This window comes from Dromiciops gliroides, chromosome 2 (assembly GCF_019393635.1).
Source record: "Dromiciops gliroides isolate mDroGli1 chromosome 2, mDroGli1.pri, whole genome shotgun sequence".
Classification (NCBI taxonomy): domain Eukaryota; kingdom Metazoa; phylum Chordata; class Mammalia; order Microbiotheria; family Microbiotheriidae; genus Dromiciops; species Dromiciops gliroides.
The window spans coordinates 141,374,486-141,394,112 of NC_057862.1; the positions used below are offsets into that span (position 1 = coordinate 141,374,486).

Below are 19,627 nucleotides of genomic sequence, written 5' to 3' on the forward strand. Positions count from 1 at the left end.
CTTGTCCTTCTCTAAGATTCTAGAACCCTAGGCTAGGTTGTGACTGCTTAGGATCTGCCCCAGAGGACTGGTAATTGGTTTTATGATGGGAAAGAGTAGTTCTGAGGAAACAAACTTCAAACAGAAGTGAATGAGCATTTAACTGTTCTTGCAGGAAGACAGTTTTGTGACATCACTTCCCCAAAGACCAGGCTACTTATAGCTCTTGCTTCTGAGTAGCACTGATGGCAAAGGAAGGACTGAGTCAGGGAGAAAGGAGTTATGAAAGGGAGCTTGACTTAAAGTCCACTCTAGTAGTATTTCCAAAAAAAAAAAAAGAAAAGAAAAGAAAAGAACAAAGGAAATCTGTCACCATCTTTGTTTTTTGCTTAATTTTGGTTTCAGTATTTTGATCACCTTCCCTTAAGTTATTATTGAAAATGTTGACATTTCAGGTGTTTTCTCTTGAGGTAAGAGTGTAAGGTTGTGGTTAGTCTGTATTTAGGAGAGATGGAGAGAACACAGTGGATTCTACATCAGTGATACACCCAGACAATAGATACATAGATCAGAATGTTTATCCTTTCTAGCTCAAACCGTCATGGATAGTTTTACTATACAAGAGTCATATAGTATGTCTTAAGAATAAGTTGAGTTTTAAAGACAAAACAACTGTTTGACCTTGAGTAAGAAACTTCCCACCTCTCCGTTTCCTGGACTCTGTTTCTTCCCCATAAAAGAAGGGAGCCAGATTAGACAATCTCCCAGCTCCAAGCCAGCACTGATATCCCATGAGCCAGCTAAGATGGATGTCTGAAGCTGGGGAGGACAATTAACTCATCAGCTGGAGAGCTCTGCTTACACTTTTGTGAAGGATCACACTGTTATCCTTCTGCTAATAATAATGCTGTTATTATTGTTGTTTACCTTAAGAACCTATGGCTTGAATATAAATCTTTCAAAGTCTAGATGAAGTTTCACCTTCTTCTGAAGTCTTCTATCTCAGTCCACAGAGCTCACTTCCTTCTCTAAACAAACTTGCTATGAGACAAAAAGAGCCCTTTAGCTGCTAAAAGAGCCATTGATTTCCGAGGTCATTTTATTAGAGCACAGCTTCACGGAACACCTACAGTATTGCCATAACCAGATGATGGGAGGTAGAAGTCCCAGTACAATTGACCCTGTTCATAAGAAATCTGGTATATCATATCATGCTCAGTTTAGGGAACCTCATTTTAAGAACATAACACATCCAGAGATCTTTAGATCATGACTTAGGAAAAATGGAAAAGGTATTAGTGATGTCCAGGTTGGAGAAGAGAAGACTTAGGGAACCCACAAAAGCTGTCTTTAACTACTTGAGGGACTATCATTATACTAACAGTTGACACAGATGGCATTTTATGGTTCGTGGAATAGTATACATATGTTGTCTTAGGTAGCTAGGTAGCATGGTGGATAAAGCTCAAGATTTGGGAGCCAGGAAGACCTTATTTCTAATCCTGCCTCTGACACTTACTGTGTCAGCCTAGGAAAGTCACTGAACCTCTCTCTGCCTCAGTTTCCTCATCTGTAATGTGAGGCTAATAATAGCACCAACCTTACAGGGTTGTTGTGGGAATCAAATGATACAACATTTGTAAAGCACTTTGCAAGCCTCAAAGGGTTATATAAATGCTAGCTATCAACATCACCAAGTGGCTGGGCTTGGAGTCAGGAAGACCTGATTTCAAATCTAGTCTCAGACACTTAGTAGCTGTGTGACCCTGGGCAAGTCACTTAACTCTGTTCAGCTTGGTTTTTCATCTGTAAAATGAGCTGGAGTAGGAAATGGCAAACCACTCCAGTATTTCTGCCAGGAAAACACCAAGTGGGGTCATGAAATGATTGAACAACAGCAATCAATATCACTGTCATTACTCTGTGTTATCCAAGAGAACAGAACTTGGATCAGCTGGTAAGAGCTATAAGCAGGCAGATATTAGGTCACTACATGGAAGAGCTAATTACTGGAGCTGTTTAATAGTTGCCTGGCAGGCCACATGAGGTAGTGAGTTCTCTGTTGCTGAAAACATTTGTACAAAGACTGGATGATGATTCTTAAGGGAGATCACAGAGGATTCTCAAATTGGGTTGTACTAGCTGCGTTGATGACCTCTGAGGTCACCTCTTGATGCTTCAACCTCCTTCTGGTAGTACATATTATCAATACCATTCTATGGCCACTTAACTATCCTATACCATTAGCCATCTTTTTATGTGTACTTGTCTTATCTCTGCAACCAGATCATCAGCTTCGTGTGCAGGTAGCATGTCTTATCCTTTGTATTCTCTCACAAGAGCCTAGTACAAGTGACTTGCACCTAGAAGGTAATCTAGGGGTTAATCCTTATGGCCATTAGATCCTAAATAGAGAATTAGTACAGACCTTGGAGGGCACCTAGTCCCACATTCTCATTTCACAGATGAGAAACTTTGACTCAGGGAAGTTAAATTACTGGGTTGATTACTGATGTTAGAATGTGCAAGCATCAGAGGAGGGGGTGAGAGGGACAGCAGTATGTATGATCACTGTCTGAAGAACTGCCATCCAAAATTGGATTGAAGATGGTGATCATGCCCATCACCTCCTATAACCCAATGGCTTTTTGATTATTCAGAGTTTTAGGACTTTGCTTTTTAAAGTTTGCTTTCCTTGGAGAAATGGAATGTATGCCAAGGTCATGCCTTAAGGGGTTCCTTGAATGGGAAGGTATTGCTATTAGAGAGTGCTTTGGGTTATGCCAGAGAACATCAAACCACTATTCAGTGCCAGGACAAAGTTAGGCTGTCCTAAAATAACACTCTTGCAAGAAAACATTGTGGTAGGAAAAAGCATTGTGTTTCCTTAGGAGCAGCTCATGTGGTTTTTAGAAATAATCATTGTCAAGGGAAATCTGGTGTTTTCTCTCAATTTTATTTATGAAATGTGGGCATTCCTTTGATATTACTGTCTTTTATGTTTGAAAATGACACCGGGATATGGGGGGGGGTATTTTTGATAGGAGATAAAGAAATTGATGCAGAGCTAGAGAGAACTGTCAACCCAGGATCATGAAATCCTGAGAGTTAGAAAGGAACTAAGAGGCTCTCTAGCCCAGTAATCCCTCCCACAGCACTCTCCTCTACCACAAACTCCTACACTCCTATACTTCTACAACCCTACACTTCAGAGTGCAGCCCTCCTGAACCAGGTTAAAATGTAATTGGGAAATACTTAACAACATAACTAAAAATACAACAGCATGTAGATAATGTTAATATGTGGTTTTCTAAGTCAATATGCCCCTGCAGGGATCCTTATGTAGATTTAGAGGCCCAGTTTCTATTTGAGTTTGACAACATTATTCTACAACATCATCAACAAGGAGTCCTCCAGGTTCCACTTGAAGACCTTCGTTGAAGAAGAAAACTCACTATCTCCTGAAGCAACCCACGCTACCTCTGGGTAGCTTTAACTAGTTAAGGATTTTTTTTTTTACATTAGGTTGAAATTTGTCTTCCTACATCTTTTAAGATTAAATTTAACAAATTTTTATTAAGTATAAGGCACTTAATATTGTGTGTAAGTCACAGCACTTAATACTATGTAAATGGGCAACGGGGTGGCATAATGGATAGAGTACAGGGCCTGGAGTCAGGAAGACCTGCATTCAAATGTGGCCTCAGATACTTACTAGCTGTGTGACCCTGGGCAAGTCACTTAACCCTGTTTGCCTCAGTTTCCTCATCTATAAAATGATCTGGAGAAGGAAATGGCAAACCACTCCAGTATCTTTTCCAAGAAAACCCCAAATGGGATCATCAAGAGTCAGACATGACTGAAATGACTGAACAACATCAACACAAAGAAGTATGGCAGAGGGAAAGAGAGCTGGCCTTAGACTTAGGAAGATTCAGGCCCAAGTCTTACCTTTGACACATAATAGTTGAGTGACTCTGAGCAAGTCACTTAACATTTTAGTGCTCCCCATAATTCTTGAAAACTATAAGTTTCTGGGAAGATGCTGATCTATATTAGTAGAGGGAATTTCTTTATTTGGGAGTTTCCTAAGCCATTGTAAGCCTGGGTCAAGTCTTAATCTTTATGGCTAAGACATATGCTAAATACTGGGAAAACCAAGACAAAAATGATAGAGCCACCTCTCCTTGGCCAACTATGGAGATAACTTGTATACAAATAAATAAATGTAAGGGGATTTAAAGAAAGAGTGAAAGGGTTCAGGAAGGAAGTAGTACTTGAGTCCATCCTTAAAGACTGCTATGATGTCACTTTTTAAGTTTCATCTTTTAAAAGCTAGAAAGTCCTAGTGCCTTCAGTTGAACTCATATGTCATGATTTCTAGTGATCTTATCATCCTGGCTTCTCAACCCTCATTTGTTAATGTGCTTCCTAAAATATATCACCTAGAACTAAATAGCTCTTAGAATTTTTTTTGCAGGGGGAAGGGGACTAATTGAGCAGCTCTCCAAATAAATCTTAGAACCACACTCAAGAAAATTTTAGAAGTTAAAGATAAGCATTTTTATTTATCATATTAATCCAAATATAAGCCACACCTCTAAATGAGATCTCTTGACAAGGAAAAAACTAGGTATATACTAGAAAATAACACTTTTTATCGGCTCTATTTGGGGTTTATACCAGACAGATTTAGGAAATGGTGCAGCCTACATTTGTGCTAATCTGGTTTATAAATACTACTTAGTGCATAATCTCCCACCAGGAATGCCTAGTTTCTTGGTGGCTTTTAGCATTTTAGAAGGCATCTTATTCATTACAGAGGAAGTATAAGTAGAAAAACAGAGCCCTTAGCCTCAAGCAACTGGTTCTTCGAGGCTGTTGTACTTCTTTTAAATTCAACATCCCATTTTCTCTGGTTTCTAACTCATATTTTAATGATTGTCCTTCAATAAATCTTGGTTTTCCATGTTGCCTGTGTGCTCCTCTGCTCTCTCCCTCCAACCACCCACCTACTCCAACCCAGATGTCAATTTGGGGCAAGACGCTCCCATTAAAAGTGGCTAGAGTTTAGTGGATGGCATGTTCAACCTGGAGTCAGGAAGACTTGAGTTCAAATCTGGTCTCATAAAATTACTAGATGTGTGAACCTGAGTAAGTCACTTAATATATGCAAATCTTTTTGCGAACCTTAAAGCACTATACAATTGTGAACTATTATAATTATAATTATTATTTGGTGACAATACTTAAGGCCTCGAGGGCAGTTAGGTGGCAAAATGGGTAAAGTGAAGGGCCTGGATTAGGAAGATTTATCTTTGTGAGTTCTAATCCTACCTCAGACACGTACTAGCTTTGTGACCCTGGGCAAGACACTTAACCCTCTTTGCATCAGTTCCTCATCTGTGAAATGAACTATTTTAATATTGTTTTAAGAATGACTTTGAGTGAATAAGTTATTTTGTCCATTATAACTATCCAAACTAACCATAAAGTACATGTGAAGAAAGATGCTATCTGTATTCAGAGAAAGCACTGATAAATAGAAGTATATATAGAATAATTTAATATACATACAAATGATATATATGTATATATGTGTGTGTATCTATATATCTATTTCTTTCTAATGGTAGCCATCTCTAGGGGAGGGGGGAGGGAAAGAAAAAAAAGAAATTTACATAGTAATTTTGTTGTATATTTGAAAGGAATGGCAAGTTTTGCATAGTAGATTTGCAGTTTCATGTACAATTATCTTTTTTATTGTACTATATTGTGGAAATGCTTGTTTTATTCCACAAATTAAAAGTAAAATTTTTAAAATAAGAAATGAGCTAGAGAAGGAAATGGCAAACCACTCCAAGATTTTTGACAAGAAAACCTCCAATGGGGTTACAGAGAGTTGGGCATTACTGAAGGGACCAAACAACAGTAACACTTATGCCTCAACATTGGCTCTATGGTTGTGGACAGTGGGAGAAGAGGCATACATCTTCAGGGGCCTTCACTCGATTAGTTTTGTTTTCCCTGACATCTTGCCTCTCTTTCTGAGGTCTTAGTTCAAAACCTTCTTGACCAAAGAGCAGATGCTGGCCTACTTTCCAGCTTTGCCTTTTCCCTCCCCATCTGAAATATGTTTAAACTTCCAAGCAACATTAGAAAGAGCTTGCTGGAGGACAGTGTGACAGAAAATGCTTTATTCCTCCATAGAAGTCTTGAATTCTTCCTCAGGAGCTTAGTCATGTAGTGAGCGTCTGTATCTGGCCGAACAGCCTACGCTGATAGCCTAATGTTGCAGTTCTGTTCCAAACAAGAAGAACGTCATCTTTCCCGTCTAATAAAGATGGTGTGAAGATTATTCAAATTAGAAATGTGTTAAGAGCATTGAATTCCTAAGAAGTATGTACTAGGTTGAAAAAAATTCACGGATCACAACCAACAAGTACTTATTAAGGTTCCAGTACCAGAAGGTATTGTGCTAGGTGACAGGACTATAAAATGGTGGAAAGACAGGATCCTTGCCCTTGAGGGGCTTAAAATCTAGTTGGAGAGTCAAGACAAATATGTAAAGTATTATCATTATGCTAATGATGTTATCTGAACACATCATAACTATACAGCATTTAAAGATTTATTTTTCAATAAATCAACAAACATAATGTCTTCAGTTAATAGGACTTTAGGAACAAAGGAGACTTTGTTTTGATTTTCTGAACTGACACACATGAAGAATCGACTGTCTTCTATCTGGATGGAATAATATAATTCCTATAGATTCAAGATGTCCCATTAGCTATTTACCTTTTGGGTCTTAGTTTCCTTATCTGTGATCTTCTAATCTGATTGCCTATTTTTATTTAAAATGTTACATTATGACTATAAGCAGTATGCAGGTATGAGATGAAAAATTAAGCCACCTGGATCTGCTTTTTACTTGCTTGACTAGTATCTGATTTGAAGAGGCTGGATGTGGAGGAGGTGATGAGGAATAGCTGGGCTGAGCAGAAGCTGCCAAGCTATATTTCTGGATTCTCTCCATGAGTTTGGCAGTTATTAGGCTCTGAGGGAAGTTGTTTTCTGCTTGTCACTGGTGAACTGGGTATTCCCACACCTTCCAAAATTTCCTGGACAGTTTTAGGATTCTGGGAGGTATTCTTCATTTCCATAGAGGTACTACATACATACACACACACATGAGAATATGTATGTATGTATAGTTAGAGGTATATATACACATATACACACACACACACATGTGTATGTATATGACACACATATACACAAATAGATATACATAATGTATGTATGTATGTATCTCCCCTCTTCCCCCAGTTTCACAGGAATGGATTCAGAGGTACTTCATGTTAATTTTTTTTACCTCACTTAATATAGTTTTTGATTGGGTCTGACTCTGCTTTGAAAGCAAGCCAACATTTAATAGGCTTTGATTGCAGGATGAAACAAAAGGTTTGATTGGAGGAAGGAGAAGACCTTATTCACGAACTTCTGTTATGACTGATGGCACCAGAATCAGAAATAGTCTGAAGTGAATACTCTGTGCTGGTTATCATGTAAACCAAACCTAACTTTCCAAGTTAGTGTACCTTGAAGATAGCTCCACTCCCAAATAGCCTTTGACTTAGAAAATTATCTTGTGGGAGATGAGTTTCAGAGTTCCAAGATAATCGATTACTTCTCCAAGACTCTGGGCAACTTATTTAACTTCTCTCAGCCTCAGTCTCCTCATTTGTAAGTCAAAGGAGAAGCGCTAGATGACCTCCAAGACCCCTTCCAATTCTAGAGTAGTCATCCTATGAAGCTAAAAAAGCTGAACCTAGTACCTCACACTTAAAAAATGCTTGCTGAATGAATAATTCATTGACTTCAAATGAAAATTCATTTACCTCAAACCTAGTGTCATATGTGATATTTTCATATATCATTGTCATATGTGTTATCTAAAACCATATTTTTAGCCTCAAGTTTTATTTACTGGGTTAAGATGGTGCCATTTCATTTTTGCCTCCTTTTGTTTTAACTTCTAGTCCTTGCAGACCTCCATGCCAGGAATTAGGATTCCGAAAGACATCAAAGAAAGATCCCTTAATGCTGACCCATTTGAAAACAGCTCATCTAGGTCAAAATGAAGAACCATAAGAATTTGTCACCAATCACTCCTTCACTGACCCATTTGTCTTTTCCCAAGACAATAACCATGAGATGGTAGATATCAGGCCCTTCTGTTTTAAAAGAGCAAGAAAGAGAAAAAATAAAAGGGTCAGTAATGAATGGAGCTCATAGGATTATAGGCACACAAACTTAGAATTGGAAAGAACCTTAAGAGTTTTATCTATCTAGTCCAACACTTTAACTTTACTTACGGGAGACAAAACTAAGGCCAGGGAAGGTTATGTAACTTGCCCAAAGTCAAAATAAAAATAAATATCAGTCCCAGGACTGAAGTCCAGGTCTCATGTCTCCTAATTCAGCACATTTTCAACAACATCAATTAATCAAACAAAAAAACCCCATTTATTAAATGGCTACAGGGTGCCAAGAGCAATGCTAAATGTTGAAGATAAAAGACATCAAAGAGAGGGTCTCTTTCCTCAAGGAGCTTTATGTCACATTTGCCTTTAAACATCAAATTATGAAGAGGGTTGGGGCTGCCTTTGGAAGGCAACTGGGCACTGTTCTGTTACCCACAGTGGTCTGCATTTTTAAAGTGGTGAAAATATGTTTAGTCTGGAAGTATTACTGCTCTGCTGCCCCTGGAAATTCCCTCTATTCATGTGGCCTTGTGGGAATTTGCATAGCTTGGCTTGTTGGAGGTAGCTCCTTCACTTATGTGAAGGAATACATTGAATGTGTACACTTGGGTACACATTCATTGGGTTATTTCAAAGCACTGTATGAGAAGCTATCAGAAGTTTAGATGATATAATATTTACATTTAAGAGAGCAAAGGAATGGATACTCTGTGTTGTCTAAAACTATTGCTGCTACTGTACTTTATAAATTAATTGCTATTTATATGTTAATGGCTATTATACCAGTTTGGTCAATAAGCATTTATTATTAATTAATATTATATATCAGTAAAGTATTGACTCTGTGTCTCCCTAACTTCTCATAGTCTCAGGGTTTCATACCTACTTAGAGGAAGAGCATACACCAAGAAAAAGCATACAAGGCAGGGGAGTGGGTAAAGAAGAGGGCCAAGAGAGGGCAAAAAGAGTGCAACCCTGGTGTGGCCAAGGGTTGTATCCTCTTTTGATAGAAGTGGGTCATTATACATTGATCAAAGCTAATTGGTTAGCATCATTCAGTTCCATTGGTTGACATGACTTAAGAGGGTGGCCTAAACTAAAATGAACTCTACTGATGACCTAAGGGGAGAGAATGCAAAAATCAGGTATCTAGGTGTGGTTTGATCCTGTCAGGTCACTGAGCTAGACAAAAGAACCAATCTCCATGTCTTTTGTTTGTCCTGGGTAAGAGCTGAACTTTCTGGAGGAGGGGAGGGGGGAGAAAAAAGACTGAAACTGATCTCTGGCCCTGCCCCCGGCCTGAGAAATTCATTATTAATAATTATGTTCTTACACCTCCATTAATAAAAGCTCACTCTGAGTTTACCTGGATTTACTTCTAAGGATTCTTCTGCTGCAGGGTTATTGCTTTCCCCTACTAGCACTTTGGCCTATCCCAAAGTGATGGATGGTGGGACTTCATGAGGTGCCTCATCATCAATGACACTTAATTTCTTCACCTAAATCAGGAATAGTCTGACTGCAGAGATATCACTTCTGGGGCCAAGTATGGAAGGGTTTAAGAGGGTAGGACAGGGAATGAATGTTTTCCCTTTGATCTTATACATATTCAATAGTCCTTTCTTAGAGGTGATTAGACTAATCAGGAAGATGCAGCTGTCTGCTGGAGTTTTCATCTATGAGAATTAGCTGAGCTCAAGAGGAGCAAGCAGCAAGGCTGGACTGAATTCACCTAGCAAAGCTACTGTCTATGAGAAACAGTTCAGTAAAACCCTGGGTTCTACCTAGCTAAGGAGCAGCAGCAGCTAGCATGGAGTTAAGAGTATAATCTCTAATACTATAAAGAGGATTAGGGCCTAAGGATTAGGGTTTTTTAAGAGGATGGAGCTAGAAGTTATAATTCTTTTGACAAGTTCTCACCTGGGCCTTTGCTCAAATGAAGCCTGAAGACCAGCTAGATAAATAACTTAGTTTTTCCTTGTAGTTCTGCTGGAAGGGCATTGATATGTGATTAAGACAAATAAGGGAACAGGGCATGTACACGAAACAAACCCAGCTCCATAGCTGGAGGGGTGGAGGGTGGAGGAAAGTAGAGAGATAAGTAATTGCTAGGAAAAAAAAATCAAATTTCAATGGGTCAATTGTGCCTTTAAACTTCAGATTTACATCAGGTAGTTAGGAGAGTTATGGTTTTCTATAAAAATTCCCAATAGGCTACAGATGTTCATAATGACTAAAAACTAATCTTCCCAAACAGCTCTGAAAACTTGTCGGGAATGGGCAACAAAATCAGAAATGCTATTTAACTCCTAGTCTCTCTGTGTAACATTTAAATCAAAGGGTGCTTTGAGCTATGTTGGGAGTAGAACCATTGCACTTATCCATTTAAGGAAAATCAGTCTTCTTTAAAGGGAGTTACTGTGCCTTTGAACTGACAAATTCATGAATAATGGCTTTGAAGAATAATCAACCAAACCTCATGATTAAAAGAATGTCAGGATGACAGTTGCTTATTTCCTAGGAAGGGTCTAGAAAGGAAGGAGTTCATATCTAGATTTTCTTTTCTTTCCAGTCCTTGATCTTCAAAGAACACCAAACCTCTCTGGTTAAAGGGAGGGGAGAACTTCAGACAGAATCCTCTTACCTCCCGTTTGATATAAATGAATGAACGGCACCTTCCCAGACATATTAGGGACAAACTGCTGCTGCTGTCAGGGTTTTATTTCATGACCCCCTCCTATTATACAACCTGGAGCTTTTATTTATCAAGATAGAGAAATGGAAGCAAACTTTCTGTCCATGGGCTCATTATAAACCTCCTAAGAATTGGTTTGCTTCAGTAGCTTCCTGTTGAAAGGTTTGGTGAGTGTTGGGCCTAGAGTCAGGAAGGCCTGAGTTCACAGACCCTTTCTACCCATGTGACCCCAGGCAAGTCCTTTAACCCCTGTGCCTCAGTTTCCTCAAATGTAAAATGGGGATAATAATAACACTTAACTCCCAGGGTTGTTGTAAGGTTCAAATGAGATAATGTGTGAAACACTTTGCAAACCTTATAGCTCCATGTAAATTAGCATTATACTATTATTGTTATAGACTAAGTGCAGAAGAAACTGTATGTGAGAGGACTCACTTGCTACTTCAAAGAATAAGAGGGATTCCTTCATTGCTCTGTTAGTGGGTAGCCTCCTCACCGAGGAATACACTCCCTACCCACACCAATCGAATCAGGGAAGTAAAAGTCATTTCCGGCCACACATACTGGTCTTGTCTGGATGCAAACTGGCCTTGGGGAACCCACCATGGATGACGTTTACTGCCTGTTTACTTTCCACGCCAGATTTCTGTGGTAGCATTCAAAACCATGCTGGGAGAGGCCCTTCCAAGGTCACAAGTAACAAGAGAGAGAGTCAGAAACTGAAACCTCTTCATAGAAGGTAGATAGTTGGAAGTGTGATCAATATTCTGCTAATTCCTTTGGTGATAGCCTGGCAGTTAATAATAAACTTATGAATTTAGAGCTTGATGAGACTTCTTAGGTAACTTAGTCCAAGACCCTTCATTTTATAGATGAGAAAATTGAGGCCCAGAGAGGGACAGACTTTTCCAAAATTACACAAGTGGCAGAGTGAGGGTTTGAACCCAACACTCTCTGACTCTAAATCCATCAGTCTTTCCACTATACCACATGAGAGTCAATATGTTGGTTAGGAAATCCTTTGAGGAAAAATGAGTTATTATTGCAGAGAATCTGTCATGGAGAGAATGCCTGGGCTTAGTTTTTTTTTGTTTGTTTGTTTGGTTTTTTTGGTGAGGCAATTGGGGTTAAGTGACTTGCTCAGGGTCACACAGCTAGTAAGTGTTAAGTGTCTGAGGCTGGATTTGAACTCAGGTCCTGCTGACTCCAGGGGTCGGTGCTCTATCCACTGTGCCACCTAGTTGCCCCGGGCTTAGTTTTATATTATAACAGTAGCTCCATTGGCTAGCCCTTGGTTGTTGATAAAGCCCTTTTTTCTTGCCCTCCTCAGAACCTTTCACAGCTTGATGCACACATCTATAGTATCCACTCACTGAGTGCTTATTGTATAGTTTGTAGAACAAGTTTGACTCAACAAGAATGTGCAGATAATCAGAAAACAGCAGTGGGAAGGGAACAGAGGAAAAATTTCCTTCTGTATACAAAGGGTAAGAAACTTGATAAGCAGGTGGAATCTAAATGGAATATTCTACTTCCAATCACTGGACACACTTAATGTAAAGTAAATGTTTCTGTGCTTAAGAGGGAATTTGTTTGTTTGTTTGTTTTGCAGGGCAGTGAGGGTTAAGTGACTTGCCCAGGGTCACACAGCTTGTAAGTGTTAAGTGTCTGAGGCGGATTTGAACTCAGGTGCTCCTGACTCCAGGGCCAGTGCTCTATCCACTGCGCCACCTAGCTGCCCCTTGAACTTGTTCTTAATGTGAATTTGTTCTTGAAAATATTTGGGCAACATTATTTTAATATAATTGGTTTTCTTTGTCAGTTTATGTATTTTTTTCATTTTATGCATTTAAAAATATTCTGAGAAGGCTCTGCAGGCTTCATCAGACTGCCCAAGGTGTCCAGGACACACAAAAAAGTTATGACCAGGGGCAGCTAGGTGGCACAGTGGATGGAGCACCTGCCCTGGAGTGAGGAGGGCCTGAATTCAAATCTGCCCTCAGACACTTAACACTTACTGGTAGTGTGACCCTGGGCAATTCACTTAACTGTCATTGCCTGGCAAAAAAAACCCCAACTGCCTCACCAAAACTAATAATAATAATAATAAAAGTCATGACCTCCCTATGGTCAAATTGTCCTCTGATTTGACATTTAAAGACTTTCACAATCTAGCAGTACTCTAACTTCCAGACTCCTGCATGCACTCTAAGGTCCAGCCAAGCTAGCACTTTCTTCACCTACTTCCCCAACCTTTTCCTCTGGAAAAAAAAAATCATAAATACCTTTTGTTTGTATATGCTTTCATAGGGTGTTAAATAAAGCTTAAAACTGTTCTGAGACTTTTGGAACATGATAATGCTTGTAAAGCTCTTGGTACAACATCTAGTACACAGTAGGTGCTATTTAAATGCTCATTCCCTCCCTCTTCTGCGTTCCCTGCTAGTAGACAGGATCCTTGAGGTCAGGGACTGATTCATTTTTGTATTGTTGTCCCCAGGATCTTGGCACAGTGCCCAGTAACAGTAGCCCCTAATAAATGATTCTGATTGGTTGACTTTCCAAAGTCCCTTAGGGTTCAAACGCAGATCCTTTAACCCTTTAAATTCTTGAACCAGCACTCTCTTCTCGTCTGTACCTTTAGGTATTTTATCCCCAACAGAAACCATTTAGTGGTGCCATCAGTTCAGATTTTTGCATTTGTTAGAAAACACACTCTTGCTTTACTTGAGAAGAATAAAAAGCAGCGACTTCTGAACACACAAAAAAGGTTGACTCCACCAATCTCTTTGGCAGAAATACGTTGTTGTGTTGTTCTACAGATGAAGAAACTGGAGGGAGACAGGGTTAAGTTACTTGCCCAGGGTCACACAGCTAATGTGTCTGAGGCCAGATCTTAGGAAGATGTCTTCCTGATTCTAAGCCTAGAGCTCTATCCTCTATGCTATCCAGATGCCCTATGGAAAAAAGGCACCTCCTACATATGAGTATCTCCTGCTCAATTATGGAATTGCTGAGACACCAGGAGAAATAGAAGCCAGGCTCTTGATCCCAGTCCAAAGTCCTAATTAAAGCTTTCTCTCACATCTCATGAGCAAACATGTTAAGTCTGGATGATAGCTGGTGTGGCATCTGCATAGAAAGGGAGCTGAACTTGGTTGGAATAAAAAAAGATGTGAGTGGAAATTCTACTACCAATACTTATTCATTGTGAGACCCTGGGCAAGTGAAAGAACCTCTCTGGGAACTCAGTTTCCTCATTTGTAAAGTGAGGAATAAATAATACCTTTTAGTATTTACCCTATAGGGCTTCTGTGTGGATCAAATGAGATGATCTGTGAAAAAACCTTTTTGGCAAACTCAAGGTGCTATATAAATGCCAGTTAATATTATTATTAAAAATGGTGATGGTGACTCCAGCACTCCTGGCTGAGACGCAGCAGAGAAAGCCTTTCACTTCTAATTGGTTAAATATTTTTCTACTGCAAAAGTGATATGTCTGGAAATAGTGTAGAAAAACAACTTTGTATTTCCATAACAGCTGGTTTCACAGAATTTTGTCTTAATTTCCTCTCTGACTCACATCACCTGGCCCACACCAAGTTGTGCTATCTTTCCCTAGTTTCTATTCTGGGTCCATGCAAACACCTGGGAAAGTTAAACGTGATGAAGTTTTAACCATTTAACTTTCCTCTGACAACGGATCACCTCCTGCCTCAAGATAAAAAATAATATGAAAGCAGAAATGAGCCAGTTTTATCTTTTCACAGTAAAACCTGTCTGGAGGCAGGAGCCTCATTTTGTCTACTGCTGCATTTTTTTTTTTAAAGCTTCTCTGGTGACAAATTTCCTGCTATGTTTACATGACCAGAATAAGATGTCAAAACTTGAGATGCCTTAGCTTTATGTTCCTGAACACTCTTCATGTGTTATCAGAAATTTCCCTGAAAGAAACTTAGTCATAGGGGATCTTGGATGCAATATCGATCTGCTTTTGATCCCAGTTTACACCAATGGTACTTATTTGCATTGCCCATAGACAGACTGCAACATTCCAAAGCCAGTTCCCTTCACAAATTCATTGACATAAGATTAAAAAAAAAGAAGCCACAAATAACAATAATAATAATAATAATAATAAAGCAACTAAAATTCTACTCTTTAAAAGCAACTTAAACTTGTTTAAAGTACTATTTTTTATTAGGGAAAAAGCTATGTCTTGGAAACTTGGGTGTGAGGATTTCAATGAAAATGTCTACTTTTTTATTTCAAACACTTTAAATACATTTATAGATAGTATATACACAGGAGAACATGAGTACAAGTCCAGTCTCAGGTCATTTACTTTGGGTAAGTCTCTTAACATCTGTCTCAGTTTTCTTAACTGTAAAGTGGGGATAATAATAGCAACTACATCTCAGGGTTGTTAAGAGGATCAAAAATTTTAAAAGCCTTTATATATATATACCCACAGATATATGTATGTATATACATACATATATATACCCACAGATATATATGTGTGTGTGTGTATATATATATATATTAGAGAGAGAGAGAGAGCGCGCGAGCGCACTAGACTTGGAATCAGGGGAAGATGCTTTCCTGAGATCTAGCCTCAGACACTTATTAGCTATGTGACCCTGGGCAAGGCACTTAACTATGTTTACCTCAGTATCCTGATAGGTAAAATAGGCTGGAGAAGGAAATGGCAAACAAAAACATAAGCATTTAGCATAATGTCTACACACAGTGGGTTAAATCATGCCTCATATAGCTATATACTAGCTGTGTGTACCTGGACAAATCACTCAATCTCTATCTTCTGAGAGTCAATAATATTAGACCATAAATTATAGGCAAGTTGGTACTCTGTATCTGTGGAGGTAATTTCTGAGGCTGATGAAATAACAGACATATAAAAAAAAGACAGATACATACACATATACGTTTAAAATACAGATACCTTTATCATGGTAATACACTCATGGAGCTTGAAAGGAAGTTTTCCTTAAATGGAAAAGGCAGAATTTTCCATTGAATTAGTATAAATGACTTTTGTCCTTCTCCTGGGTTGCCATATTCCCCTTTCAAATCTCCCTCTAAGCCTACCTTGCTCTCTTTGTTGATCTTTTTGTTCCATGGACACAAGGGCAGAGAAATGAGCTTGATCATAGGCTAAGACCAGAGGGGAGCAGTGACATCTGTTAGGTGGAACTTCCAGAGGCAAGTAGATTCCTCCAAATGGAATCGGAGCAAATGCTGTGTGAAGACAAATATTATTTAGGAAATTCAATTCCATTTAATAAACTTCTATTAAGCATCTGCTAGACAGCCAGCTTATAAATGTAGAAGGCCAGCTTGCAAGGTTCAAGTCCTCCCCTGATACATACTGGCAAACATGACCAGGAACACTCTGCTCTCAGACAACTCCTTTGAGTTTTAAGTAAAAGATGAACTCTTGCTATATATTTAGTTTTGGGAGTTTCCCCATCAAGAATTCCACCGTCAAGATGAAATCACAGGTCAAACCTTCCCCTACCTCCTGACCATATATATCAAGTATCTGGGTATTAGAGAAATAAATCTATAAACCACATAATCTCTGACCTCAAGGAGTTTACAACCTAGTAGAAACATGCAAGTAGAAGGATTTGATGAGTAAGGGTGCCAGGGAGGTAACCTTGCTAACGTCTTCTAGACTTGCCTTGCAATCATGATTCTTCAAAGTATAAGGTAAATTGGAACAGGTGCTTTGAGGGTCCCTCACACTCATAGATGTGAAGTGACTCAGAGTAAGTTGCCAGCTCTGGAGAGGAGGGACAAATGGAAAAGGAGGTGACATTGACAGCTGGTGCTAAAAAGATTTGGAACACATGAGAATCACATTGGGTCATAAACACTCTCCTCTCCTTTCCCATCATCGTCCACATATCCTTCAGGGCACGCATTCATCTCTGTGACATCCTGGTCTGACCTAAAAGGGTGGAGAGACTAGCCCCTGACCCCCAGACTCTTCTAAGAATGTGTTTTGTTTTTTGTTTGCCATAATTAAAATTGCATGGGATGATGAAAGGGGCAAAAAGACACATCGCTGCAGAAAACTTCCAACAATAAAATCCAGTGATGTCTTGCAGAAAAACATATTTCTGGAACACACAGAAGACCAATCTTTTATAAATATTTTCCCTCTTGTTTATTACAAAAATTCCCTCTTGTTTATTATATTATTTTATGAAAAGAGGATCATTGTTTCTCCAGCTGACTTATTGCTTTCATTTCATCTCCATCTAAAATTACAAATCCACTTGAGTACCTCTCCTATTGATTCTGAAGCAATCAACTAAGGTGTTTCAACTTCTAAGTCATTAAATCAAGGTTGGATCTCTATCCATTAGACCATGTTGGATTTTTTGGTCTAAGAGTAAAGTTTCAGGGACTTTGAGGTCTAATCCTTATTTTACCACTTAAACTTTCTCATAAGGACAATCCTATTCTTCCTTCTGATGCCTCAGACAGCTCATCACATAGTTAGAGCAGGGATTCTTACTGCTATTTTTTTTGGAGTGTGTCCTAGATCCCTTTAGTAGGCTGATAAAGCCAGAATTAAGCATAAAACAAAGCACATAGGATTGCAAAGACATCCACTTGTATTGAGATAAAGATGTGATTTTTTCATAGACATCCTGAGGTTTATCCATGATTTGGGGGTCTATGGACCACAGGCTAAGAACTCCTGAGTTAGACAGAGATGCAGGGGACAAATAAATCTACTATGCTCAAGACGTTTTTTTAAACAGAATCTACCAAAGAGATTGTGAATAACTCCAGCTCATGCAGCATCCTGTGGAATAAGGGCTCCTATGTCTGAATGCTTTAGGGATAGCCTAGTTTGGTTTTAAAGAGAAGCTTTCTAGGTTTCTTCCCAACCCTTTTATTCTATTCTTTCACAGAATAAATCTCTATTCCAGTCAATCTTTCTTAATAATATCTGGCACTGATAAAAAGGAGTAGGGTGGAGGTCAGAGCAAAATGCAGCCTTGCTCCCATCCAGTTCTGTTGAGCAAAAAGCACCCTAAAATATAGTGAGAATGCTCTTAAGGACAGTACATAACAATCTTATAAAAAGTTTCCATATAAATCCTTAATTTTCCTCATGTTTCTTTAATAGATAACTGGAAGAAGACAACCTTGATGAGATGCATCATAGATGTTGCCCACCCAGGTAGACTTACCTTCTCCCCCTGAGTCTCTTAACATTGTATCTGCTACAACAACGATTGGTCTTCTTAGTATATGAGCTAAGACAAAAACATGGAACTCCTCTAAGCTTTCATATACAGGATCTTCAGAATTGTCCACTCTGGAAAAGACAACAGAATGAATTCAGTCAATCATTCAAAACTTGTTTTCACACTAAAGAGATGGCAGACAAGATAAAATGTCATGCATGTGGCCACGCATTGCAAGACTTTCAGACTTAAGCTCAAACCGCTACTCATAAAAATTATCTGATGCCTATTCTCCAAGGTGTGTTAGTGTTAGTCTAAGCCACAACTGAAATCATTCCACTCCAATGTTTCAGTGGTCTCAGGTAAAGGGTTAAAAAACCTTATTAAAGTGTATAGTTTTGTCTTCCCACCTTCAAGATCATAAGATGACATAGGATTGGCAGTTTAGAACTGGAAGAGACTGCAGAGGACATCTGTCCCCAAACTCTCATTAAGTAAATGAGGAAAGTCAGGTCCTCAGAGGTGACTTCCCCAAGGTCACACAGTTAGTCTATGATAGGAATAACATTTGAATCTTTGTCCTCTGACTCCAACCCCAGTGTGTCTTGTGTCTCTCAGAAAAGGAAAGGGAAAAGCACATTTAGAAATGGATGATAGTTTCATGTCTGTGTCATCTGGGAGCACTGAGAACTCTAATACCACAATGTGAAGTTGAGTGAGTAAATGCATCAAAAATATTGGAAGTCAGAGGGAGATATCCCATTTGCAATGGGCTATAAGGTGTCAGGAAAGGCCTCACAGAGCTATCCTTGAAATTGGATCTTAAAGGATGGGTGGGATTTCAACACAAGCAGATGGAGAAGAGGACATCCCAAGATTTGGTTTCAGACAAGTTTGAAAGTCAACTTTAGAGAATGATGACTTATTAACAAGAGAGATTTGACTGCACAGAGGAACAAAAGTGTTAAAAGAAATGTCAAATGATAGGAGAGCAATTGAATTCTGTCTGCCAGTAATGTTTTTATTTAGCTAGGTTATGCTGACCTCTATATTTTTTGGCTATATATGAATGAGCAAAAAACCCAACACAGATATCAGAAGTTTTGCACACAGATTAGGTAACACTTATCCTGCTCTTGCATTATAATGACTTTATATAAAATTTGCCACAGGGTCCCTGAAAGGACAGGTATAAGGATTAAGTGAATTCTAAAGTATGAAAATCAACCATTCAAAACAAAAGTCACACCTACTTTTGGTAAGGACTTCTTTACTTATGCAATGGTGAAAGCAGACATAATTATGTTAGGAAATGTTATTCATTTTGGGGGAAGGGACTATTAAGTATTGTATTTGCCAAATTGAGCCTCATGGACACTGTAGCATGTACTTCATTTATCGAATATATAAATTGATGAAATGACAGGTTAGGACCTCCAAATAATAATAA

At 38.8% G+C, this 19,627-nt stretch overlaps 1 protein-coding gene across 1 annotated transcript in view; it reads right to left on the minus strand.

Moving 5' to 3' along the window:
• OTUD7A (OTU deubiquitinase 7A) overlaps nucleotides 1-19,627 on the minus strand; it is a 430,692-nt gene that overhangs the window by 33,918 nt on the left and 377,147 nt on the right. The window contains 2 exon segments of the mRNA XM_043984737.1: nucleotides 16,058-16,207; nucleotides 18,181-18,308. Coding sequence (XP_043840672.1) covers nucleotides 16,058-16,207; nucleotides 18,181-18,308 — 278 coding nt within the window.